At 49.9% G+C, this 26,810-nt stretch overlaps 2 protein-coding genes across 8 annotated transcripts; one reads left to right on the plus strand and one right to left on the minus strand.

The window, feature by feature from the left end:
• The first annotated feature begins 1,036 nt into the window (after window positions 1-1,036).
• On the plus strand, window positions 1,037-3,318 carry PRR29 (proline rich 29). Its single transcript, XM_054573024.1, has 6 exons — window positions 1,037-1,096; window positions 1,436-1,490; window positions 1,676-1,782; window positions 2,661-2,863; window positions 3,024-3,094; window positions 3,290-3,318. The coding sequence occupies exons 1-6, from the start codon at window positions 1,037-1,039 to the stop codon at window positions 3,316-3,318; spliced, it is 525 nt and encodes a 174-aa protein (XP_054428999.1).
• Window positions 2,909-26,024, minus strand: ICAM2 (intercellular adhesion molecule 2). Of its 7 annotated transcripts, XM_054573017.1 has the most exons (6): window positions 25,954-25,968; window positions 17,070-17,605; window positions 8,705-8,790; window positions 6,658-6,921; window positions 5,158-5,478; window positions 2,909-4,473 (listed from the first exon to the last, which is right to left on the minus strand). In XM_054573017.1, the coding sequence occupies exons 3-6, from the start codon at window positions 8,763-8,765 to the stop codon at window positions 4,295-4,297; spliced, it is 825 nt and encodes a 274-aa protein (XP_054428992.1). In that variant the 5' UTR covers window positions 8,766-8,790; window positions 17,070-17,605; window positions 25,954-25,968; the 3' UTR covers window positions 2,909-4,294. The 7 variants fall into 7 exon arrangements, with proteins under 7 accessions (XP_054428992.1, XP_054428996.1, XP_054428998.1 ...); XM_054573021.1 differs by lacking the exon at window positions 17,070-17,605 and having other exon boundaries at window positions 25,954-26,024; XM_054573023.1 differs by lacking the exons at window positions 17,070-17,605; window positions 25,954-25,968 and adding an exon at window positions 23,455-23,480.
• Window positions 26,025-26,810: the final 786 nt, after the last annotated feature.

The raw sequence follows: 26,810 nt of genomic DNA on the forward strand, positions 1-26,810 counted from the left end.
TAATGCACTGTCCACAGGCTCCCTCCCCTCAGACAGAGACAAAGGCTCAAAGAAGGACGTGGAAATGGTCTTTCTGATTTTAGACACCAGGACTGCCAGGAAGGTTGCTGAACAGAAGTGGAGGTGGGGGGAGGGCAGTTCCGGGGGTGCTAATCCCAGCTTCCTGTCCTGATTTTCCTTGACTGCTGCACAGGGCCTATCTTAGGATGTTCACAGCTACCGAAATAGATCTCTCCTCTCACCTGCTCTTAAGCAAAGAAGACCTTGATAACTTCTTGCCAGGGAATACTTGCTTTGGTCGCTTTTCCAGGATGAGGTACGTTAATGCGGCATCGCCGCTGAACCTGCCAGGCTTCTCCATTTCCGCCCAGTATGGAGCGAACAGTGAGGACAGGAGAGTGAGGAGTCAGAGGGCCAGCCCCCTGTTTCTGGCCAGGGCCCAGTCTTTTCCGTGAACTGGGTTGGTGTTTCCTTCCCTGGTCCCCAGAAACCACCCTTGGCCGGAAGGACTCCCCTCTGACTCGGAGTGGCAGACAGCAGACCCTCTGCCCTCCTCACGCACCTGCCCCTCCGCCCTGGCCTAATCCTACAGAATTCTCTGTTCCTGCTTAACTCATCGTCTTAGTCAATTGGGCTCTGGGACCTGAAAACAAAGTGTGTGAGGCAAGGGTCGGCCTCCCCACCGCTCACTCATTCACTTAACAAACACAGGCCCCCATCCCCGCCCCAGGCCTGGTACTGGGGGTGCGTGAGAGTCTGAGTGACAGCGAGGAATAAGGCGGATGCCCGGCTCCAGCGCGGGGGGCAGGGGCGGGGGGCGGGTGTGTGGAGGTGAACACCCGGGAGAAAAACGGGCCTCCTGGGGGGTGGGGTCCTAGGGACCCCATGTCCTGGGGATGGAGAGAAGAGAGCAGAAGGCAGCAACTTCGGGCAAACGCCCCAGGCAGCCGGAGCCGGTGGGGCGGGACCTGCGCTTGCCCAGGGAGAGACTTTAGCGTCGTGTTGCCAAGGTAACCCTGACTCGGGGAAGCCGGCTATGGCCTCCGGGACTGGAGGGAGCTGGGGTGATCGCCCACCGCAGGATGCAGCCCCGACGGTGAGGGCCGAGGCAGGGAGCAGAGCCTGCCTTTTCCGGGGAGGCCTGGGGGGCGATGGCGGAGTTGGGGAGCCGTCCCTGGGGCCGCAGGGGAGGGACGAGGGGGTTACGAACTCCGGAGGGAGCGGTGGGGGTGGAGGAGAGCGACCCCAGCCGGAAAGTGAGAGACTAGCAGGGAGTGGGGAGGCCGAGAGGGGCTACGAGAGGAGTTCGAGACCCCTGCGGGGTTAGGGAGCCAACTGGGTGGGACATGAGGGAAGAGGCTGGGCCCCCAATCCCTTCTCCGCTTAGTCTGGTTGAGTCACCCCCTCCCCCCAGCCCTGGGTGACCGTCCTGCAGCCCTTCTCATGGACCGTCCCACCGTCGCCCCCGCAGCCGCGCCACGTGAAGGAAGGTGAGACTGGGGGCCCCCTCCCGCCCCCTGTACCTCCCTCTACCCCCGCACATGCCTGGGTGTTGGTGTTACATCACCATCCTCTTATGCGTCCTGGGCCTGGGTGTCTGGGAAAAGGCCCTGGGGTCGGGGCAGACGGCTGGGGAGGGGGTGCCTGGCGCGCACACTGAACCCGCGCCCCTTAGACCTGCTGGAGCTGATGATGCTGCAGAACCTGCAGATGCACCAGCTGCTCCTGAGTCGCCAGGTGGCTGCAGCGCTCAACCCCTGGCCAGTCGGTTCTGGCCCGCAGGTGCGATGGTTGGGGGTGGGCCACTGGGGCCGCCCACCTGCAGATCCAGACGTGGGGACACATCCAGGGCATCTCCTTGAGAGGAAGGACCAGGCGAAAGAGGAGCAGGAAGCCAGCCTGCACCTATCTGGCTGGATCTGTTTGGCATCTATTATGTGCCAGGTTCTACAGAAGAGGTGGGGGTCTGGGGGTCCCTAAATCCAGGCCACTCAGGTCTCATTTTCAAGGAGGTGTCTCTGCAATGCGTCCCTCACTGGACTGCAGGCCCAGGAAGACAAGCGCCATTGTACCCTGGGTCTGCGTGGTGCCTGGGACTTATTAGGGGCTCCATTGACATTTGTCAAATAAGTAAATGAATAAATAAGTGACTACAAATACAAGGCCAGTTTGGCTGTGGCTGGCACAGGCGCGCTACCCTGCCTGTGTGCTCACCTGGTTGGGGGATGAGGAAAGACTCCTTGGAGGAGCAGGTGTCCTCAGAACCAGCCCTTGAAAGCCGGGTGGGATTTTGATGATTGGAGGTGAGGGGCGTGTCTGCCAGCCAAGCCCTCAGGGGCCCTGGGGCAGGCCAGGCGCAGCTTGCTGGGCTTCCGCTGGGCTCTGGAGGCACACCAGCATCCTTCCAGTCCCTGCTTGGCCTTTTATTACCTGGGTGACCTAAGACAAGTTGCTCAACCTCTTTGAGCCTCAGTTTTCCCACCTGCAAAATAAGGGATCAATGTCTCCGAAGCGTCTTGCTTGCATGTAGTAAATACCAATCACCGAGAGCCATTTGATGATACATATCTGGAGAAATGATTCTGAGGAACGGAGGAGTGGGAGTGGGGAGAGCCTGACCCTGTATCACCATCTCCCCTCCGCTTTCGCACAACCCCCAGGTCTACCTGGAGGTTCCGAAAGAGGAGGTTGAGGAAGAGGAGCTGGAAGCCCCAGAGGAAGGGCCTTTGGTGCTCCATCACCACTACCTGCCCTGGCTGACTCCGGCTCTGGGGCCTTTCCTATCCCCTCCCCTCCCTCAGCCCCACCTGCAGGACATGCCCAGGATTCAGCGGCTCTCTCTGGCCTCCAAGAAAAGGCGGGTGTAAGTGAAAAGGCGGGTGTAAGTGAGGGGGAGGTGTGTGCGTGGCTGGGGCTCCGCCTTGGTTGGGCTGGGAGAGCTGTCTTGGGGCTGGGGCTGAGATCCTTGTTGATGAAACCCCAGAGCCACTTCTGATGCGGGTGTTTTTTTATCCTCATCTTAGGAGAGCTGTGCCCCCACCTCCACCCCCCAGTGCCACGGGGACTGTGGGTGCAGATGTGCCCCCGGCTTCAGGTAGGGGCAGGGTGGGTCGGCAGTGGGGTCCAGGCCTAAGGATTGCTCAGGACGGGAGGGTCATATTCCTCTGAGAGGGGACTACTAGTGTCACTGCTGCAGGCAACTGGCCTGTCCCCTTCCCTTTCCCTCCTTGGGGTCCACAGAGGCAGGAGGGAGTCAAGATAAGGGTGCTGTCCTCCCTCCTGCCCCCAGATTACTATGATGCTGAAAGCCTGCTATGAAGACGGACACTGGCCCCGGCACCTGCACCAGCGGCAACAACCCTGGATACCCAAGTGCCCCCTCTAGTGCTTGAAGCCACGCCTGGCAGCCCTTCTCCAGCCTCAACCCCAACCGGGGCATCCCCTCCCAGCTGAATTATCCTCCTCTCCATCCCACTAAGATCCTGAACCAGCCTGATCTCGTCTCTGGAGTTAGAGCTCATTGGAGCACCGTTCAAGGCCCAGGGGCCACATGAAAACCCAGCGCTGCTCTACAGTTTCCTGCGCGAGTTAGGGGGCGGCTGGGAACCAGAGCTCCCCCTAACCCTCCATCCCCCTCCACCCCAGAAGGCCAGGGCCACAGCCTCTCTGTCTGGCCTAATAATGGAGCAGGAGGTGAGAAGAGAAGACTGCTTTTGTTGTCCACAGCTCTCTAAAGGCCATGTGACATGTGGGAGAGTCCTGGCTGGGAGGGTCCTAGAGCAGAGCCGTTTCCTTTGGGGCCCCCACCCTCACCCCAGCTTCCTGTTGGCCATGTTCTGGTCCAACTGGGAGTGGCCTGAGTTCCTGGAGGGCCACGCAGGAAAAGAGCGTCTCGGCCCCACCAGGCCAGGGCGCATCGTTCCAGCTCTCCCTCAGGTGGAATTTGTTCCTCGGCGACCGACGGGGTTGGGTGTCTGGTGCCTGGACTGGTCCGTATGGGGGTGCGCCAGGGCCTGGGCCGGCCAGGAAGGCCCCTGTGAAGAAGAGGGTGGAGGGACCCTGAGCAGACATCTGGGAACAGAAGTCTGGATCTTGTGAGTGACCTTCCTGGACGTTGGATATTCTCCCAGGAGGAGACATTGAGGCACAGGGTTAAGTCCGGGCACTTGTATTCAAACTAGAAAAGGAAATGTCCCCCAAATCCTCTGCTGCTTGTCTGGGGCTGGACCACACCCTAAGGAGCCACAACGAGTCCCAGTAGCTGGGGCGGTGGCGGCCGTGCCCCTTGCGTAGGCTATGCCCGGTAGGCCCGTCTCAGCCTCCTCCAAGCTGCTTGCACCCCGTAGCTGCCTCTTCGCCTCTGGTGCCACTGCTGGCCGAAGACAAAGCACAGCAGGATGGATGTCACAAACAAAAACAGCAGCACTGACACAACCGCCATGATGATGACCATCTGCTTGTCCGGCTTGGGATCTAGGGAAGAAGGGGGCAGTGGTCTTAGAAGTCCTCTGGTCCAAGGTACCCAGGGGCTAAGGGGGAGCGGAGAGCCGCCCACCACCCACCCATCCCCTCATCCATCCTGCAGTCACCCTGTGCTACAGATGGGTGGCAAATGGTGTACTAACTAGGGGAAAGGTAAGCTGAGGTCCAGGCCACCAGTGAGGCTGTGAGGGCAGATGCTCTCCCCGACATCAGCCCCTGGCACCAGCACGTGGTCTGTGGACACTGCGGCCTGGACAGTGGTGTGGTCCAGGCCAACACCTCACTGGACAGAGCTGAGAGTTTCCCCCAAACTCTCTGAAGACAGGGAACATCTGGGCCATCAAGAGTCACAGAACAGTGAAGCTCTAGCAGACCTTAGAGGTCAGTCAGGTCTAACTTTTCATTGTAGAGAGGAGCCAAAGCCAGAGAAAGGTTGACTTGGCCAAGGTCACACAGTTCACTAATGGCCAAACAACGACTCCAAGTCCACACTGGGGACTTGGAGGGAGCTTCAGGGAGGAGGGAGCATAAGAGGGAACCCTCAGGACTAGGTGTGGGGTTGTCGGGTGCCTATCCCTCTGAGCTGGCAGAGAGTAGGCGAAGGTTTTGATTTCCTGAGGGCCTAAAGTGAGTCCCCCGTCCTTCCCGCCCTCCGTCCTGGGGGTTCCCCCTCACCATAGATCTTGATGCTCTGGGGCTTTGATGCTTTGACAATGATGTCCCCGCCATCAGACCGCAGGTCCAGCTCGGCCTGGCAGGAGAAGTTGTGGTGGCCGTGTTCCCTGCGAGCTGTGTCATTGTATGTGAATGCAGCTTCCTGCGGGGCAGCCATTGCCCTCACGAAGGTCTGCCTGTGCAGGGGCGTCGTGCCGTGGAGCAGGGTGAGGGTGAAGTTCTCAATGGGCTCCACAGCAGGTACCCTGCACTTAATCGTGAAGATTCCACCCACGGTCACCCAAGTGGGCTGCACCATCAGCAGCACTTCCTTCGGAGGGTCTGCAGGGAAGACCGTGGGGAGGTCGGGTTAGGATGGGGTGTAGTCCCAGTGAGCCCACCGGGCCAAGAGCATCCCCTATCACACTGTGCTCTCAGGTCCCTGGCTGGACCTGAGGAGGAGGACGTTGGCGGGGGCCTGATCTGCTCTAGAGTGTAAAGAGAGGAAGAACGAAGCAGTTTAGGGTGAAGGGTACGCTGGGTGGTAGTTCTAGGAACATGATGGTTTCTGGAATAGAGAAGGATGGAGGTGGTCCGCTGTCTTACAAAGAGAGGGTCCAGAAACTGTGCGGCTGACCAGAAAGACATAACTGTTTGCATCTGTCTGTGTTCTCCCTGGAAATTAAGAACTAATTTTGAGAATTAAACAGTTGGATAGTTATGTGCAGAGAGACTTAGAAGGGAGATGTCATTGAAACTGGGCCGTGAACTGTGAGGTTCTCACTTAAGAGGTGGGGGCCAAAGTCAGACCTGCCTTGGCTCTCTAGGGTCAGGTTGACGGCCACCTTGATCCCTTATCAAACAGAGCCCTTGGTGTGGCCTGGATTTCCCTTTGAACCAGAATACCTCGTCCCCATGACCCCAGGATGATATGTTGGAGTTAGGACACCTTTCTGTTCTTTGGATCCCTGGATGTCAGAAATGGGGAGGACCCAAGTGACATCCTTAGTGCCGAGATGTTGAGAATCCTGTTCTATCAGAAGGTCTCCATAGCTCACGAGCAGATTGTGTAAGGGTCCCACATTTGCCGAGGGCCCTCAGGGGAAGGTAAAAGCCCCTGGTGACTGGGTGGGCTGATGGGGACCCCGGAGAGCATGCAGCCCTCCCGGCAGTGCTGCCACTGCTCGTCATGGGAGGTGGGGTGTTCCAGGGATGGGGCTGCCCCTGGGCTGGGAGGAGGCTGGGAGCGCTGCACGGGAAAGGGCTGTTAGCTTTGTAGAGCTCTTGCCTGGGGCACCCCCTCCGAGCAAGCCTCAACCCGGTCCTCCAGGAGGCTCCAGGAGGCCAGCAAAGGGTGTGAGCAGACTCTGAGCCCATGGCCTGTGTTTGGCTCCTTGTCACCCCAGGAGCCCAGGAAGGTGGGGGCCATGACAGGTGTGGCCAGGAGTAGGAGCACTCAGTGCACACAGGCTCTGCCCAGGGGAAGGACGGCCCTGCCGAGAGAGAGCGAGAAGCACTCACAAAACACAGTGATGTCGGAGCGCACTGACTCCTGCTTCCCAGAGCAGGTGAAGTGGCACAGCACAAACGTGTCCTGGGAGACATCAGAGACCCTGTACTGCTTCCACTGAGTTTGTTCGTTCAGCAGAGTCTTGTTGAGGTTGGTCTCCACACCACCCTTGTCAGGCTGCGGACAGTTAGTACTGCAGTTGATCACCTGGGACCCTCCGAACTCCACCATCAGCTGCTCTGGCCACATCTTTACCTCGAACACCTCAGCAGACCCTGGAAGACCAGAAACCAGATGTCCCTGCCGTTCTGCCTAGGGGAGCTGCCCACCACTGGCAGTCTGATCAAGGGGCTCCTTCTGCTCCTTGACCCTTGACCCTCGTTCACGCCTTGCTCAGGCCTTGCTCAGACCGAGGAGGCAGCCCCTGGGCTGTCTCCCTGCCCCTGGTTGCCCTTCCTCCAGCCCATCACCTCCAGATTAGTCTTCCTCAGGTACGTCTTCTAGCTCTGTGGAGAAGGATCCTATTTGACCTTCAAGACCCAGCCCTAATGTGCCCTCCTCCATGAAGGCCTCTCTGAGAAGGAGGTGGACTCTGTCTCCTGAGCCCCTGCGGCCCAGGGTTCAACCCCTCCCTTCCTCCCTCCTTTCCTGTCTTCCTCAAATACTTTTTGAACACCTGCTATGTGCCAGGTACTATTCTCGGCTCTGCAGGAGTGAACGAAGCAGACCAAACCCTGCCTTTGCAAAGACTCACATTCTAGTGAAGGAAACAGACAATAATAAACTATCCAGCCCATACAAGTGCCTGGGAAAGGGAACAGAAAGTGGGGTGGGGCGGCCATTTCAGCACAGGCCTCCCTGAAGTAACAACATTTGAGCAAAGACATGAGGGAGGTGGGGGTGAGCCTGCAGGTATCTGGGGGAGAGGGCTCTGGGGAGAGGCAACTGCCAGCTCGGCGCCCCGGGCTGGGAGTGTGCTTGGCGTGTGGGAGGAACAGTGGGGTGTTCAGGGTGTTCGAGCTCAGTGAGGAAAAAGGCAGGGGAAGAGGAGGTCACAAAGGAAATGGGACCACCTGGCCAATGACCCATTGTACCAGTGATTCATATTCGAGTTGACTCTCCCTTAACTGTTTTGGAGCCTCTAGAAGACAGGACCCTATTTACCATTGTGCTTAGCCCAGTGCTCTATGTGTGACAGACTCAGGCAGTATTTAATGCATGAAGGCTGAGTCTTCAGCACTCACCTCTCTCTCAGCAATGATCAGGAAGGTCCTCGATCCGACCAGCTGGGCCCAGCCTGTGTCCTGTGCTAGTGCCACACCTACATGCCTCCACTCAGCCCTCAGATCCTGCTATATAATGAAGTGGCAAAAGGGGGGCTTTGCAGGTAAGCAGAGCTGGATTTGAATCTTGAGTTCACTATGCATGAGCTATGTGGCCTCAGACAAGGTGCCTTTTCTCTCTGAACCTCAGTTTCTTCATCTGTAAAATGGGCTAGTAATTCCTTTCCCAAAGTTGTTGTGAAGGTTCAATGCAATAGCACTTTAAAAGCACCTGGCAGGTTATCCAAAACAGAGTGTTCGGCACATAGTGGCAATTTCCCTCTCAGTCCCCTTGACCCACTAGAAGAGGTTTCACTTTCGTTTTGAGAACAGCCAGAAGGCGAGGCCCTATACTGCCCCCTCCCTCCCCTAGGCCACATCTGAAGATCAGCCGGGGCATGCCCTTATCTTCTCTTGAACCCCAGCATCACTTCACCCCCATAAGACTGTCTCCGGCCCACCATCTAGCCTCCATGACCTGTCACATCCACACGCCATGAAGCTGTGGGACTGTTCAACCTGGTGTCCAAAAGGCCAGGACCCCGACCTGATGTCTGGGCCATAGGGAAGCCAGGTTGCCACGGCATCCTGTACCCATTGCAGGCGACCCCTGTGTTCGAAACCTCAGAGACTGCAGGGTCAGCACCACCCTCCCCTCAATCTAAAGCCGGGGGAGTGGGCAGCCCACCTTCCGGGCTAGCACGTGCCAAGTCAGGAACCCCAGGCACTGGCTCACCTGGGCAGAAGAGCAGGGCAAGAAGGGCCACAGGCAGGCCCCAGCAATCAGAAGAAGACATCTCAATGTGCAGAACAGCCAGTAGACTGCAAAGAAACAGAGCGTACAGGTTAGGGAGTGGTGGCCTAACGTTGAAGTCCCTGTACCTCAGCCTTTTGTGAGGTGGTGTGTTGGGAAACGCCCTGTCTGGTTTCAGGAACTACAACACTGCCAACAGGCGGGAGGGCCCCAAGGCTGGAAATAATCAAGGAGGGCTTGGACAAACAGGCCCCTGAGGAGACATAACCTGTGCCCCCTGGCAGGGGCATAGCCCCTGCCTCCCTGCTTGGCCCTGTGATGGTCGCTTGTTGATGATGGGTAAGACCCCTTGATGGAAGGGACAACATAAACCAGACATTGGCTGGTGTGGGCGGCAGACGAAGAATTGGGGGACACGGAGAAAGGGCAAAAAGGCCCGCACCCCTGGGCTCGGCTCGGACATGGCCGGAGTCCTCATTCTATCTGAAAGAAGTCTCCTTGTCTCTTGGCGGCTCCCTTCCCACGCCTGGCTCAGGCTCGAAACAATACTGGAGTTAGTCCTAAACCAGATCTGGTGGTTCCCAGGGAAATCGGGCCTAAAAGTAAATTCTTTAAAGTGTGCTTTGTTTTTCCCTGAGAAGCTATAGCCAGCTCTTGCTGGGAAGGAAATTTACATTATTCACAGACCCTAACCCTATACGCTTGGGCACTCTTGTGTTTACTACGTTCTCATGTTTAGGCATCTCTCTTGTTTACTAGTCTCCTCTCAGATCCCTGTGAATCAGTGTGTTCCTGCCATTTGTTTTCTTCAAAACATGACCTATTCTCTGTGAACGTTAGCGTGCGGATGTAATGAGATCACCTGTGCATTCCTGTTACCTGGCCCCGCTGATCACCCTTTCAATAAAAATCTTTGAACAAAGGGACGAAGCCTTCCCCACTAGGGGCATGTGCCATGTCCCCTCCCCTGGCAGACAGAGAAGGGTCTGAGACAACAGTGTTTACTCCCTCCATCCGTGACATGCCCGGAACGGGCTCTGCAGGATTCAGAGTCTCCGGCCCCACCTCAGCTGGCCCCTGACAGTAACCCTCAGATCCCGGAGCGCTGCGCCCCCAGTGATGCGCTCTGTCCCCCCACAGCAGTTGTGGCCCAGGTCAGGGAACTAGGGCTGAGGCGGTGCTCCCCCACGCCCTATACAGCATTTCCTCTTATTATCTGAGCGGCCCTTGGGAAGCCATGTGGGAGGCAACCCGGCTCCAGGCTTGCAAAATCCAGGCAAAGGAAGCTGGAAACTGCTGATAAGCAAGGGCACAGCCTGATCCTTGGCCGTGCTCCCGCGAGGACAGGGCGCTGATAAAGCGCTCACGTGCTTGTATGTGAGTGACATGCATGCACGTAGGGTTCGGGTGCACCGTGTGTGGACATAGGAGACAGGAATGACTACCGTCCCCGGATCCGGGGAACCCCAAACCTCCCACAACACATTGTTGAGTTCCTCTCTAGGGAGAAAATATCTGAAGCCAGGACCTGTCCAGGAGACAGAATCGCCACAGCAAAGCAGATACAGAGCTGGGATTTTCTAGGGAAACATGAGTGGGAATTGGAGGTGCTCCAGCTAACAGCTGAGTACAAATCTACTTAAACCTTAACACCAGCATAGCTTTTGTCATCCACCTATCTGTGACTCAGCTGATAAAAGGACACTTTGAGGCCCAGAGCCTCAGGAAATGTTCCCACAATAGTCCCCACAGTCAGAGGTAATGGGAACCAGTCTGGCTGGAGCCCAAATCCTCAGCCTCCATTTTCAAAGCTGGTTCATGGGGGTTGGAGGGGTCCTACCCTCCCACTCCAGGTAGGGAGCCTTGGCCTGAGGGTTTAGGGCCTGACAAGTTGCGGTTTCTAGGAGGCTTTGTTGCTGGTTGCAGGGATCCTCAGGAGCAGCGAGCAGGTAAGAGGGGGGTTCTGTTCGTGGGGTGGGTCTTGCCAGGAGACTTTTGCCCCTGACACATCCAGCCTTCTGTTGCCTCAGTTCTGGCTGGGAGGCCCTGGGACCACCTAGCCTAGGAGAGGCAGCAGCGGGGTAGGCCTTCTTGCTTTCTCAGAGGCACCGCAGTTGGGAGAGCCCAGAATTTTCAGGGCTTAGGCCGAACCTCGTTGCTGGGTTGGGAGGGTGGGGTGAGGTCATGCCCTTCTCTTGGCTGCCGGGGGGCCAAAGGCTGTTATCATTGTGTAGTCATCAAGTGCTGCCCTTGTCACCTGGGACCCAGGTAGCCCAGGACAGGCTGCTGGGCCTCGGAGTGATACAGAGAGAAGATGGAGAAGAGAGTGGAACCAAACCCCGGCGTAGGGATCTGCGCCCATGTGCGGCTGCAGGAAATGCTCCTCTAACCCAAGCTAGAGGCTGAGGGGCAGCCCCAGGGGCTCAGGTAGTGGGCCCTGCTGTGTGGCACCTCTGTGGCCTCCAATGGGCCTGAATAATAATAACAGTAATAATAGTAATAATAAAAACAATAGCTACAAAAATAATAACAACAATAATACAATAGTGAACATCTCCTTACTACAGGTCACAAGCAGTCTACAAATATTAACTAATTAACCCCCCTCAATTCTACGAGGTAGGTACTGTTACTTCCTCATCTTAGAGACGGGGAAACTGAGTCACAGGGCAATTTGAGTGATTTGCCCAAAGTCACCCACTTAGGAGAGAGTGAATGAACATAATGAGCGAGAGGCAGCCTGGAGACTGCAGAAAGCCACCAGAGCAGGGGCAAGAGAAGGATTCTTAGGGGATGATTCCCAGGAGACCCTTGAAAGGGAAATGGAAGGCAACAGAAGGCCACAGAAATTGCTGGGGCCCTCCTTGCCATGAGAGCTTTGGGAAAGGTGGGTTGGTTCCTGTGTGGAGAGCTCCAATTTCTAGAAGGGACAGTGCCCATGAACCCCAGCTACACACACACCTAGGCCAGCCTGACTCCATACTCAGGGACCCTAGTGGGGCTTCTGTAGCCCACAGGTCCTGCCCTGAGCCCACCAGCCATGATCCTGCCCACCCACTCCTGCTTTGATCTCTCTCTCATGCCCCGCCCTGGTGAATTCCTAAGGCTCTGCCCACTCCAACATAACAGGCACACTGAGACAAAGAAATATGGCCCAAATGAAAGAACAGATCAAAGCTCCAAAAATAGAACCAAGTGATGAACAGATAGCCAACCTATCAGATGCAGAGTTCAAAACACTGGTAATCAGGATGCTCACAAAAACGGTCGAGTATGGTCGCAAAATGGAGGGAAAAATGAAGGCTATGCAAAGGAAAACAAATAAAAATATACAGGGAACCAACAGTAAAGGGAAGGAAACTGGGACTCAAATCAACGATTGGGAGAAGGAAGAGATAAACATTCAACCAGAACAGAATGAAGAAACAGGAGTTCAAAAAAATGAGGAGAGGCTTAGGAACTGCTGAGACAATTTTAAATGTTCCAACATCCAAATCATAGTGGTGCCAGAAGGAGAAGAGGAAGAGCAAGAAATCAAAAACTTATTTGAAAAAATAATGAAGGAGAACTTCCCCAATCTGGCAAAGGAAATAAACTTCCACGAAGTCCAGGAAGCTCAGAGAGTCCCAAAGAAGCTGGACCCAAGGAAGCACACACCAAGGCACATCATAATTACATTACCCAAGATTAAAGATAAGGAGAGAATCTTAAAAGCAGCAAGAGAAAAGGAGACAGTTACCTGCAAAGGAGTTCCCACAAGATTATCAGCTGATTTTGCAAAAGAAACCTTGCAGGTAAGAAGGGGCTGGCAAGAAGTCTTCAAAGTCATGAAAGGCAAGGACATACATCCAAGATGACTCTATCCAGCAAAGCTAGCATTTAGAATGGAAGGGCAGATAAAGTGCTTTCCAGATAAGGTCAAGTTAAAGGAGTTCATCATCACCAAGCCCTTATTATAAGAAAAGTTTAAGGGACTTATGTAAGATAAAGAAGATCAAAAACTCTGAATGGTAAAATGACAACAAACTCACAACTATCAACAACTGAACCTAAGAAAAACAAAAACAAAAGCAAACTAAGCAACACCTAGAACAAAAACAAAATCATAGAAATGGAGATCAGTGGGGAGGGGGAGGCAGAAGAATGGGGGAAAAGGTACAGGAAATAAGCAGAATAAATAGTAGGTGTAAAATAGGAGGTTAAGAATAGTATAGGAAATGGAGAAGCGAAAGAATTTATATGTATGACCCATGGACATGAACTAAGGGGGGATGGGTGCTGGGGGATAGATTGCAGGGTGGAGGGGAATAAAGGAGAGAAGAAAAGGAAATTAAAAAAAAAAAAAGGAAATCACCCAGGACACAGAAGACATAAAGAAAATCACCACTCAGAGGATGAAAGGATGTGAGGGAAACTGCCGGATTTCAGCTTTTATCTGATTGACCTCTTTCCTGAATTCCAGACCTCTTACCTGCACTTTTACCCCCTTATAAGAGTCTGGCTTGAAAGGAAATGTAAGACAGTCTGCCATCTTCTCAGATCGCGGGCCATCTGAATAAAGCGCCCATAAAGATTCAGTCCCTGTCTCTGCTTATTCCGGTAGAAGACAGGCAGCAGGAAAGCCGGCGTTTCCGGTTTCAGGACCATGGTGAAATAAAGATACTGATAGACAAAGATTAAGAGAATTTATTCCCAAGATGCCTACCCTAAAGGACTATGAAAGACAGGTGTCAGATAGAGTTCAAAATGATCACAGGACACTTTTCTATGCAAGAAGGAAGGATGAAAAAGTAAAATGGCAAGTGAGTATGTAACTCCCAACAATCATTGTCTGCAATAATGTTTATTTGAGAAGTTTCTGAAAGTTCAGAACTAAAATACTGCGCAATCATATGTGAAGGGATCATGGTTAAAGCATTCTAGATGTCCGTGTGGTATAGAAAGGAAGGTGCATTTTAAGTTATATGAGCATGGTAAAATTTCAAGGAAAATTAGGAGAGAGTTTATAAGTTCTAAACCACTAGAGAGAATTAAAATGGTATGAAAACAAACAACCTTTTGCCAATCAAGAAAAAAAAAATGAGGACAAAAGCATAGAAAAAGTGGGACAAATGTAAATTTTTAAAAAGATTCTATTAAAAAGTCCAAATTTCTTAATAATCACAATAAAGATAAAAATTTTAGCTACAGTTAAAAGAGACTGTCCTATTTTCTTTTAATCCTCACTCTGTGTTAATCTGCGACCGTCCGATGTCTGGGTTCAATGCAGAAAGAAGGCCTCGTATTCATACATCAGTCACAGCAGAACTGCTGGGAGAAGAGGAACAGAGCTTGGGCCTATGATCTTGACAAATCCTGCGATTCAGGCCGGTTCCCTTGGAAACCCCAACATTGGATGTGACTAGCAAACGGGCAAGACCTGGACCTTAATTCTCTCTGACACCCCGCTACCTGCTGTCCTGACACACAGCTCGACAGGAAATCACCTGGCTTACTCTGCTCCTGAAGGGAGGCAGGAAGGGAGGGATTTTCCAAGTCGGAAAAAGTTTGGGAAGTGGCAGCTGGAAGCGCTCCCCTTTCTTTCCCCCTCTCCTCCCCGGGTTTAGATTTGTGGTGATGTACACTGTCCCCAGAGTACTTTTCTGTACCTTTTCTCAGCAAAACATGACTTCGGGTTACTAAGAGAAGGAGGAAGGAGAAAGGAAACTAACATTTAGCTGATATTTATTCTTTGCTAGGGACTAAGCTAAAGGTTTTAATACATTATTCTATATAATTCCCACACCAAACTACAAAAGTAAAGAGCCATTCCAACTGTGCGCCTGAGAAAAGAGCGGCTCGGGTGTGTCCGGTCCCAGAGATCAGGCGAAACAGCGGAGACGAAAACGGGGATGGTAGGGGGTGGGCAGCTGATGGCATTGCCCAGGTTTGGGGCGGAGGCGGAGGGATGAGTGGGTGGAACGGCATTTTTTGGGTAGTGAAAATACTCAATGTGATACTTGAAAGGTGGCTATATGTCATTATACATTTGCCCAAACTCACAGAATGTACACTAAGAGTGAACACTAATGTAAACTAGGGACTTTGGGTGACAATGACGTGCCACGGTGGGTTCGTTGAATGTAAAAAATGCACCACTCTGCGGAGGGATGTTGACAATGGGGAGGCTGTAAATATGCGGGGAGAGGGGATACGTGGGAAATCTCTGTACCTTCCCCTCTGTATTGTTGTGAACATAAAACTGCTCTTAAAAAATAAAGTCTATTACAAAAGTTTAAACTTTCTTGTAGTTCAAAGACTACCTCAGAAGAGAATCTTCCGGGTTAGGGTTCTTGCCAACTATGGATTGTTGCTGAAATGAAGGCTTTTAAATTCAATGTTTAGTTAGCAGGGGTTAGCAAAAGCCATAGACTTGATCATTTCTAATTTCTCATCTCAGTTTAGATTTTAAAAATATTAAAACACAAAACCCAGTTCTGTGTTGTTTATGAGACACACCAAACACTTGAGCATGGAATGACTGAAATTCAAAGGATGAAAAAAAGATACACCAGGCAAACAGTAACCAGGAGAAAGCCAGGAAAACTATTGGTATCGGACTTAGAGGACTTGTAAGATAAAAACATTTATTAGGAATAGCGTAAGTGCCTAAATGAAAAGATCAGTTCACCAGGAAATTATAGTAGTTCTAAACTTGTAGGCATCTAGCTTGAAGAAAAGAAAGAAAAACTACAAAGAAAAGAAACCACCTTCATCACAAGCAATTTTAATACATTTCTTTCAGTGATGAATAATGAAGCAGGCAAAAAAAAATCAGGAAATGAATAGAAGAGCTGAAACACACAGTTTAAAAGTTTGATATGTATCTATAAATTAGAAAATACAATTTTTTCAAAAAGAAAAGTTTTAAAATTACATATATTTGGTAATGTAAAAATAGGCCCTAAATAATCCATGGGTCAAAGAAAAAAAATAACAACACATTTTAAAATTTATAGAATTGAATGGTAATGAAAAAACAATATATTAAAATGCATTGGGTGCATCAAACATGGTACTTAGAGGGAAATTTATAGCCTTAAATGCTTGTATTAGGAAAAAAAAAAGTCTGAAATAAGTATCCAATTTAACTAAGTAGTCAGGAAGTTATAAAAAGAAAAACGAAGGAAACCTAAAGGTGACACAAAAGGGAATGAAGAGGAGAAATCAAAGCAACAAAGCAAAGTAAACCCAAGAGTAAACTCAAAGAGAATAATAATAAGCAGAAATCAGTAACAGGAAACAAAATAGACAGGATAGATAAAGCCAAAAGTTAGTCCTTGCAAAAACAAATAGAATGGGCAAATCTCTGGTAAAGAAAATCTTTTCATAAACAAAAGGAAGCACAAGTAAACATTATTAGGAATGAAAACTAGAACATTACAATATTAAAAAGAAGGCCTAACAAATTCACAGAAAGAGAAAATAGACCAGCTGTTGCTGTGTGCTATTGAGGGGGGTGGGGGAGTGAGGAATTGTTTAAGAGGTTGAGTTTCCGTTTTGTATAAGACTCCAGGGGTTGGTTTCAAAACAACAGTTTGTACTTACCACAATCAACTATTGCTATCAGACAAAGAGGGCTTTTAGGACAAAGATATTTATTAGGGATAGAATGAGTACCTAAATTTAAGGGTCAGTTCACCAGGAAGCTTTAGTAGTTCTAAAATTACAAGGATCTATCTTGAAAAAATATGAAGAGATAAAACCACCAGCATAGCAAGACATTTTAACACACATCTCTTAACTCTGATTAATGAAGCTGACAAAAACATGGTTAAGACGGTACATTTTGTGTTATGTGTATTTTACCACAATTAAAAATAAATATTACTATACATAATATATGCCAAGAAACATGAAACAAAGTAGACCAAATATTAGAAAAATATAATGAAACTTGATTTAAGAAAAAACTAAAGCCCACATGATTCTATAACTATTAAAAAATTGAATCAGTAATTTTAAAACTTCCCACAGAGAACATACCTGGTCCAGATAGTTTTACAGAAGTTTAAGTAGAGATAATTCTACTTTTATAAATCCTCTTTCTGAAAATGGAAAAATCAGGAACACTAACTCTGTGAGACCAGTATAACCTTCATACAAAAATGAGACAGGTACAGAATGAAAGAAAAATCAGAAGTCAATCTCACTCACAAATACAGATGCAATGATTAGAAAAAAAACAAAACTAGCAAACCGAATCTAGCAATGTATAAAAATACGACACCCCATCCAAGTGCCGCTTATCTTAGGTATGCAAAGTTGGTTAACAATAGGAGAGAAACGTTCACATATGGTTTATTACCTTGGTAAGAGTAAGCATTGGTGTTCTATGTCACATCACTTCTGCCTCTTCTGATACCAGCTGCAGTCACAGTGGATAATTCTGTGCAAGCTTAGACTCACCTTATGTTGCCAATGTCCCACCTCGAGTTTACACCATGTTTCTCTTTGTTTTTTGCCTCAGGTCTTCTTTAACGCTGAAGAAACCGCTTATCGCCTGCTAGTATTTCTCAGGGGCAGGGGAAAATTAAGTTCTGTAATTTGCGAGCCTATACCAGGGAGGGGCAGGATCTGGGGGAGGCGTGTTCCAGCTTCCTTCTTTCCCAAGGGCAATTGTGGGCGGCAGCTCAGAGGCTTCTGAGAGGTCCCAACAGAACTGAGCTCCCTTGGCCTATAGCTGCATCATGAGTCCTGCACCTTTAAACGGGCTTGTCCTCTTTCCCTGTTTCAGCCTTCCAGCTCCTTCACTCCCTGCTTCCTCGAATCACTTCTCAAATAACCTGCCTGAAACTTCATCCTTGGTCCAGGCTCTGATTTTGAAGGAACCCAAACTAAACACTAATGTGAACAGATTTAAGAAGAGAAAATATATAAACTGAAAAACGATTTATAATAGGAAAAACAGGAATAAATCTAGCAAAACATGTATAAGACCTATAGTAACAAGTTATAAAACCTTATTGAAAGACATTAAATACAATCTAAATAAATGGAGAGATAGTCCGTGTTAATGGCTAAGATAGGAGGTTCAATGCCATAAAGATATCAATTCTCCCCAGCTAATAGACAGATTCAGTGCAATTCCAATTAATCTCAATTTTTCATGAAAATTGAAAGCTGATTTTTATAACTTATATGGAAGAGCAAAAGGGCCAAAATACCCCTAAACAATATAAAGGTAAGGGGATTTGTTCTATTAGATATTAAGGCATTATAAAACACAGTGTTAGTGTAGATGTAGGCAAATTAACCAGTGGAAGAAAATAAAGAGCCCAGCAATACCATGTACAAAACTACGTGGAGAAAAATGTGGGAAAACATATTCCTACTTCACATCAAATGTAGAAATCAATTCCATCTAGATTAAAGACGTGTGAAAGAACACTTTAAAAACTTCTATAAGGAAACGTAGTAAAATATTTTTATGTCCTCAGGGCAGGGAAGGATTTCTTAAGCAAGACCTCCAAAACACCCATCGTAAAATAAACAACCTCCAACTTTGATTACATTAAAGACATAGTTAAAATTTCAGAGAAAAGGAAACAAATGTAAACAAGTAAAAAAGAAGCTTTAACTCAATAGTAGCCAGAAAAATTAAAATTAAAACCACGGTGGATACCATTTTATGTCTACTGGACAAACAAAAGCTCAAGAATCTAACAAGAACCAAATGATGGAGAGGTTGTAGGGCAATAGAGACGGTTATAATTGCTGGTAAGAGGATATATTAGTCCTCTGGGAAGTTATCAGCCATTATCTTGTAAAGTTGAATATTCTTATACCCCACTACCCACAATTCCACTCTCAGATACATGCTCTAGAGAAACTTTTGCACTAAGAGCCATGAGTCATGTCCCATGCTTACCTCTTGCTATTTGTGTGACTTTGACCAAGTCACTTATCAGTTTCCTCTTCTGTAAAATGGGATTAATAATAGTACCTTTCTCATAAGGTTGTTGTGTGGACTAAACAAATTAAATGAGTTAACATCTCTTTGTAATTAAAGATTTTGTTTATTTTTCAGAGAGAGAGGAAGGGAGGGAAAAAAGGAGCGAGAAAAACATCAATCAGTTGCCTCTCACGCATCCTCTACTGAGGACCTGACCTGTAACGCAGGCACATGCCCTGACCAGGAATCGAACCGGCCTCATTTTGGTTTGTTGGATGACACCCAATCCACTGAGCCCCACCAGTCAGGGCAAGTCAATATTTTTAAGTATTTAAAGCATGCCTAGCACACTGTAAATGTTATGTAACAGCTTCACACACACACACACACACACACACACACACACACACACACACGACCTGCATATGTGATAAAGCACAAAAAATCAAGAAAACAATAAACCCCAAATCCAGGAAGGTGGTCACATCTGGGTAGGAAGTAAAACACACAAATAGATGCCAGATTTGGGAATCATCCTTGTGCTGAGTGGGGGGATTCGGAGCTGTCTATGTTATTGTGCTGTACATAATGTACATGTATGTTACCTGTGTGTATATTATGTGTCACAGATTAAATTTCACAAAAAGAATACGGAGGGAAAAGAGAAATTCCTACAGGTCTACAAAGAAGAGGGGACTCCGTGGGAATGTGTGGGAAGTTCCCCTCTAACTGAGGAGGAAGGATTTCACAGAGTGAGATTCAACACGTATCCCAGATACAAGCCCCAGAGGAAGGGGCCTGTCCCTTCCCCTATGTATCAGCTCTGGCCCAGCTCATATGCACAGCCCAGCTCAGATGGCCTAGGTCACATGCACATGGGCCCCTGGACAAAATGGTAGCCCTACACCTCTGTATCCGTCACACATATGACAAGAGGAAGGGAAGAAAGAAGACAAAAGCAGGAAACCACCACAAAAGTGAGGTCCATGAACTCAGAGAGAGAAGACAGGAGCTTCACAAGCTGGGAACTGGGAACATCTAAATATCCAGTCTGAAGGAATTTCCGACTTCCTCCCACCACCACTGTGCATACCAGGGGGAAACTGAGGCCCAAAGAGGGCAAGGGATTGAAACTCAAGCCTTGACACTCCATCCTAAACCCTTCCCACTCTGCCAAGAGGGAGGGAAGTAGTGTGACCTTACCTGTCATTTGCTGACTGGAGTGACAGAGATGGTGAAGGAGTGGGCAGCCAGGAGTCCAGCACCCCAAGAGGGGAAAGCTGGCTGAGGTGCTGCCGCTGTTGCTGTGGTGCCAGCACAGTGTGGTTCTGATGTGTTACCTTAGGCTTCCTCCTTCTATAGTGCTCAGAAGTCACGTGCTTCCTGTATTAGATTCTCCTCTTAACTAAAATTACTTTCAGTTTAGTTCAACCACTTCAGTGATTCTGTGGCACCAAGTGCTTTTACTTTGCTGGGCAGCCACGTCCAGCCAATCTGTCTGCAGAACTTCTTCGCCTTCCCTTACTGAAGCACTGTATTCATTAAGCACCAAACTTCCCAGGCGCCCCTCACCCCAGCCCCTGGCAACGACTGTTCTATTTTCTATTTCTGTGAATCTGACCATTCTGGGGACCTCAAATAAGTGGGATTACGCAGTGTTTGTACTTTTCTGACCAGCTTATTTCACGTAGCACAATCTCCTCAAGGTTCATCCATGTCGTAGCATACGTCAGAATTACCTTTTTAAAAAATCCTCATCCAAAAATATCTTTTTTTATTGATTTTAGAGAGAATGAGAAAGAGAGAAACATCAGTGTCTCCCATATGCCCCCTGACCAGGTATCCAACCTTCAACCTAGGTATGTGCCCTCTCTGGGGAATCAAACACGCAACCTTTTGGTGTATGGGACGACGTTCCAACCAACTGAGTCACTTGGCTAGTGCCTACCTTCCTTTCTAAGGCTGAATAATGTTCCAGTATATGATAGGCAACATCTGCTTACCTACTCATCTATCGATGGACACTTGGGTTGCTTCCTCCTTTTGGCTAATGGAATAACACTGCTATGAACATGGGTGTACAAATATCTCCTTGAGTCCCTGCTTCCAGCCCTTTGGGGTACATAATCAGAGGGCCACATGGTAGTTCTATGTTTCATTTTTTGAGGAACTGCTGTACCATTTTTCCTTCTCTTCAAAAAAAATTTTTTATCGTCACCTGAGGACATTATTTTCATTGCTTTTCAAGAGAGAGGAAGGAGGGGGAGAGGGAGTTGGTGGGGGAGGGTGAGGAGAGAGAGAGAGAAACATTGATGTGATAGAGAAACATTGATTGGCTGCTTTCTTGTACATGCAGGGATCGAATCCAAGACTTTTCAGTCTACTAGACGACACTCCAACCAACTGAGCCACACCAGCCAGGGTTTCTTGTCTCTCTCTATTGATGTGCAGTTTCTGTACTACCAGGGGCCTTTGGTGAATGAGAAAGTTTCAGGGGGAGCCACCTGTTATCCCCTTTGACAACTGCTTTCCTATTTCTTAGCTGGGGAAAGGCCAAATTGCACAGGAAAATATAAATTTCAGTGTGTGAGCAGTTTCCGTCAGATTGCTGTGCCTGACACGCTGATCCTTCATAATTCACTATCTCTGCTCAGGATATAAAGAGGGGGACACATGGAAAGAGACTGTGGATGCGTGAGGCCATGTGGCAGGAGCCCCAACAGTGTCCCCCACAGCTCTCTTGGCATCAGATCCCATAATCACTGGTCAGAGCCAGGTCCACGATAACCTGGTGCTGGTGGGAAGAGAAGGAGGCTGGCGAGAGCTCCCTGTGGGCTCAGCATGTCCGTGGGGACACATGCCTGCATTTGGATGGGGTCACAATGAGGGAAAGAGCTCAGGAAGCAGGACTACCTTTGACTCTCCTAAAATGCTGGCACTCAGTTAAATTTGAATTTCAGATAAATTATTTTTAGTGTCTCAAATATTGCGTATTTCAATAGTTGTGTACAGTGTGTGTATATACGTATGAATGCATATGTAAATATGTATATATATCTGCATATCCTTCTCCAGATGGTATGGGCACAATGCTAAGGACAAGGATGCAGGGTGGAAAAGCAGAAAGGTGGGTGAGAACTCTGGTAGAAACCGGTGGCAGAGGCATAGTCTGGTTTGGGGCGTGTGGGACGGCAGGGGTCAGCAAGCCACATGAGGAGGCAGGAAAGTCACCCACAAACCCACAACCATCTGCCAGAAGGAGGGAAAGGCCAAGGGGGTCGTTTTTCATCTAGAATTACAAACCGTGTTACACTCCACCTGGACCCCAAGCCTGGCAGCAGCCGAGTCGGGAGGTCCCGAAAGCCTAACAGGGCAGGGCATCCTTGACCTAACAGCAGAACTCTCTACACAGCTTTTAGCAGTAGAGGTGGAGCTGGGCCCGCCCCAGAACTCTTCAGGTGTAACCCCCTGCACCTGCTTTAAAAGCCACATGGACAGTTCTGATGCATCATTTGAGCTAAAACCCCCTCTCTCCAACCCCACCTCTTCCCTTTCCCTAGTGTGTGGCTTCTGGGCAGATCACTCGTCCATGTTCGTGCCCTTCTCTTCTCTGCTAAACTCCTGGTGCTTGCCTCTGTGCCCCACCAGTTGCATGCTCAAAACAATGGTTTACTGGACGTACGGTGGAGGCTTGACTTTGAGACCTGTGCTTTACTGCAAACGTTTTCTCAAACGATAGACAGCGTCTGTCAGCATCACTGGAGGGCCCCGCCCCAGGGCTTCTGATTCGGCAGGTCTGGGGTGAGGCCTGATAATTTTCATTCCCAAGAAGTTCCCGGGTGATACGGATGATCCTGGTCCTGGGACCACAGCCTGTTAGACTGCAGTACAGGTAGCTCGGTTCCCACCAGCTCCTGAGTTTCCCCCCATATTCAGGTTAGGGCTTCCCTTGGCTCAAAGTCTCCCATCTGCCCTCTGAAACCTGTTTTACTGGAGAGACACGGACCCTCATGTGCCGCCCCTGCACCCCCAAGACCCACGCCAACGCCCCATCTCGGGGGCCATCCCCCTGCCTGGGACTCTTGGAGGACTTGGCTGTCTCCCTGTCCTCTGACTTCTGCTGTCACCCTGGGGACCACATCTATCAGAAGGCCCACCTACAGCTGAGCCTTCCCTTCGCTTCCTCACTACAAATCTCTATCTCCACTCCATCACCCACCCCACAGCCAAATCTTTGTCACCGTGCAATACCGCTCCACCTTCATATTCTTCGTCCCAAGAATCTCCTCCACAATCCTCTCTCCCTCCATCAGTCTGGACCCCAAGGTCAACTGCATTCTCATCAACACCCCCATGTCCCTTCTTTGCGCCTGGTGTGCCCACTCAGTTCCCCGGTCCCCAGGAGCCAGGTTTCTCTGCGGGCTGCCGCCCCGTTGGAAGGCGGTTGCCTCTGTCTGCCTACAGCTATGCACAAATAGATGGAGCTGAGGAGCGTAGATCTGCCCAGCAGACCCAGGGCGAGGCTTCAGCTTGGAGACTCAGGGAAGGATGGTGGAGCCTGGAAGTGACCTGTGGGAACTGGGATTAACTAGAAGTTGGTTCATAGGACATTTGACTCTTCTCTATCCCTGTTGTAGAAGGACAGACAGCAGCAGTCAATCCCCAGGCCAACAATCAGAAGATTCTGCTCCAAAGACATTTAAGAACCTTAGATCTAAGACCTCTGCATTCTGGCATTTAAGAGTTCTCCGTAGGATTACCTAAAAACAGGGCTCACAGGCTGATAAGCTCCACTCACCAACACGAGGCCACAATCCACTCTTTAATGCCTCCTTTCCTGAGTGAGTCTAACCCATCAAGAGTCACCAGACAACAGTGGAAAATCTGCAAGTTGGAGAAGAGAGATCAAGACAAACAAAAATGACCTCAAAGATACAGAGATAATACAGAGAACTGAAGAAAACTTTTAATTTGATTTAATAAGTGAAAGGCAGACACACCAAAGCATTAACGGTGGTTATCTCGCGGCTTTCCTTTCTATAAGCACCATGGCTGAGACGGGTGGTCCTCACACTTCGGGGCGTGTCAGAATCACTTGCAGGAGAGGGCCTCTGTCTGTGTATGTTACCAAGTTCCCCAGACCACGATTCTGATACGATCAAAGTTTGAAGACCCTGGGTCTGGCTAAAAACGTTAAAAAAATACAGACAGCCTTGGCTGGGTGACTCCATAGATTGGAGCATCATCCTGTATACCAAAAGGTTGTGGGTTTGATCCCCAGGCAGGGCACAAGCCTAGGTTACGTGTTCGATCCCCGGTCAGGGCATGTGTGGGAAGCAACCAATCACTATTTCTCTCTCACATTGATTTCTCTCTCTCTCTCTCTCTCTCTCTCTCTCTCTCTCTCTCTCAAATCAATAAGCATGTCCTCAGGTGAGGATTAAAAAAAGAAATACAGGCAAACAACTGCACTGGGCTTCATCACCCAGGTCACAGCGAATCCTATCTCAGAGGGCTTCCCTCCTACTACACTGGGTGGGGCGGCTGAGAGGTCAGGCAGGGTGTTACGAGGGCCTCTCATCCCTGTAACAGCAACCAACCGCTTAGAACGGCAAAACATGACTCCCATGTTGAAGGGGGAAAGCAGCTTTGCTAAGCGATAACTGTGGCTTCTTTATTGTTTTTCTTTTTATCATTGTCCTTCTCTGTCTCACGGTTTCTTCCTTCTGCAGCGGATGAGAAAGAAGGTGGGCTTCTGAGACTCACAGAATGGAGGTGAGACCCTCAGCTCCACACTTCAGGGGGCCTGGTGTAAATTAGCCACCTTCTGGCCCTCAGTTCCCCCTTCGCCCCCCCTAAAATTGTTCTGAGGAGACTGAGTGCGGCTGAGAGGAAATGTCCCCGTCTCACCCTCCACCCACTCCGCCAAGTGGGATGTCCCAACGCCGCAGACCCAGCTGGCCTTCTGGCGCCCAGGGAAGGCACTGGGGGCTCCCGCCCTGCCCTCCCCACCTGCCTTGTTCGGTTTACCCACATTTCATCACGTGTCACCAAGCATGGCTCAGTTGTGGTCCAAGTAACTGTCAGGGCCAAACAGGGTGTTCACTGAGGGGGAGACCAGGGAGGGGCATGAAGGACAGAATAGCAGGTACAGAATTCCTCGTTTGCCCTTTGGATCCTCCGAGAGCATGAAATTTTTAGCTAAAGGCACAAATGGTTCGGCATAGACATCCACCTTTGAGGTGTGAGTAATAACCTTCTCTCCTGATGCTTTTTGCCTGTGTTAGCCACGGTGGGCTCAGCAAGGCTGCGGCCATCAACCTAGACATTCCAGGGCCTAACACAGGGGTTTATTATTTTTACTGAGGAGAAGTCTGTTCTGAGCCAGGGGACTTTTCAGGGCAGCTGAAAAGTGGTGATTTAATGAGTCAGGGTACTTCTTCTTTGTGCCATCTCAAGGTGTGGCCTTCAGAATGGCCCATCCCCGTGTTAGAGGAAGAGCTGGAGGGCTGTGCTTGGCTCAGAAGTGATACGGGTACTGCCACTCCCAGCCCACTGGCTCCAATTAGCCACATGCCCCAAGCTAACGTCAGGGGAGGCTGGGAATGCTGTCTTCCTGGAAAAATAAAATAAGATTTGATGAAAACATAGGATTGGTTCTGCCACTCAAACAGTCTTCCATTTTTTTTATAAATTTAAGGCAATAATTGGAGGTGAGTGTATGTCCCGTCTTGAAGAATATGCTGTTAGCCTAGGAGGGCCCTCTGAACAGTATTGCCATAAACATGGAATTTTTACTTAATGCAGCATTTCCCAAATGTATTTGGTCACTGAGCCTTTTTTCCCTGTTATTTTCCCTGTTAAATTAGTGTTATAAGGTGCAAACTTGGGCAAGTTCTCCTGAGCGAATCAGCCACGAGCCTTGTTTCTCTCCCTTTGCACTGGCCACACCTCAGTGCATGTGTGTCTGGAACATGAGACACCCCCACCCCTCGCCCCGACCCCAGAGAACCAACAGCCCACCCTGGGACCCAATGGTCACATCTGCCCACGCCTCCCCTCCCTCCCCTCCCTCCCCTCCCCTCCCTCCCCTCCCCTCCCCATTTCCTATGATTCATCCCCACTCAGGAACTTATCACAGGGAGGGGTGAGCCTCAGTCAGATGTACTTATTTGGAAGGGATCTGAGTCCAACCTCGGACCCCCAAAAATAATTTCTTCCTAATTTGCTCAGGACGAGGCGCTTCCCGCCCGTTGGGCGCCCCGCCACTGCCCCCACCCCGAGGCCTGGCACTCACTCCCTTACGAAGTCTCCTTCCCTGGCCGGCTGGGCAGTTCAAGCTCTGCAGCAGCCTGTCCTCCTGGAGCTGGGTCTGGCTTCCAGGACGCTGCTCCTGCTACTCCAGCTTAAACACAAAGCCAGTTCCCTGTCACATGACAGACATCTGAGGACCCAACAGCTCTGTTTCTTCAAGCGTCTGTGAGTTTCCAGGCCTCTCACAGCCCTGCCCCCACAACCCTCAGCCCCATCATTAATGTCAAGGCAGGAAGTCCTATCATTCTTTGGGTTTCGACTCAGCATTCCAGTTTCCTGACGTCTAGAATCTTAACTGGGTCACAAATCATGTTGGTGTTAGTCAATCTTTCCAGCTTTGTCACCCTCAGGCACACTCGATGAGCACTTCTGTGGCTTCCTCCAAATCGCCGAGCAGGCCTGGGATGGGGCAGGGGAATTCACAGAGGCAGAAGGAGACAGCGGGGAAGAGCCCTTACTGGGCTCACCTGCCAACCCTCTCAGCGGCCACATTTACTCAGCTCCTACCCAGCTGTGCTGCCCCTCCTGCTTCTCGAAACTTGCCCCTCCAGCCCCATCATCTATCTTTCCTTCCTTCCTTCCTCCCTCCCTCCCTTTAAAGATTTTATTTATTTTAAGAAGATTTTATTCATTTATTTTTAGAGAGAGAGGGGAAGGGCAGGAGAGAGGGAAACATCAATGTGTGGTTGCCTCTCATGCGCCCCCTACTGGGGACCTGGCCTGCAGCCCAGGCGTGTGCTCTGACTAGGAATCGAACCGGCGACCCTTTGGTTCACAGGTTCACTGAGTCACACCAGCCAGGGTTCATCATCTTTAAATATGCTTTCCCAGGGTCTTGCC

Source organism: Pteronotus mesoamericanus, unplaced genomic scaffold, assembly GCF_021234165.1.
Source record: "Pteronotus mesoamericanus isolate MK-2021 breed Mesoamerican mustached bat unplaced genomic scaffold, CSHL_Meso_final contig_246, whole genome shotgun sequence".
NCBI lineage: Eukaryota > Metazoa > Chordata > Mammalia > Chiroptera > Mormoopidae > Pteronotus > Pteronotus mesoamericanus.

Coding starts and splice junctions, on each gene's coding strand:
- PRR29 (XM_054573024.1), top strand. CDS start 1,037: ATGGCCTCCGGGACTGGAGGGAGCTGGGGTGATCGCCCACCGCAGGAT. Junction 1,097..1,435: donor CGCAGGATGCAGCCCCGACG/GTGAGGGCCGAG, acceptor ACCGTCCTGCAG/CCCTTCTCATGGACCGTCCC. Junction 1,783..2,660: donor CAGTCGGTTCTGGCCCGCAG/GTGCGATGGTTG, acceptor CACAACCCCCAG/GTCTACCTGGAGGTTCCGAA.
- ICAM2 (XM_054573021.1), bottom strand. CDS start 8,765: ATGTCTTCTTCTGATTGCTGGGGCCTGCCTGTGGCCCTTCTTGCCCTG. Junction 5,479..6,657: donor CTCCGACATCACTGTGTTTT/GTGAGTGCTTCT, acceptor TCTTCCCTGCAG/ACCCTCCGAAGGAAGTGCTG. Junction 4,474..5,157: donor CCAGAGCATCAAGATCTATG/GTGAGGGGGAAC, acceptor CTTCTTCCCTAG/ATCCCAAGCCGGACAAGCAG.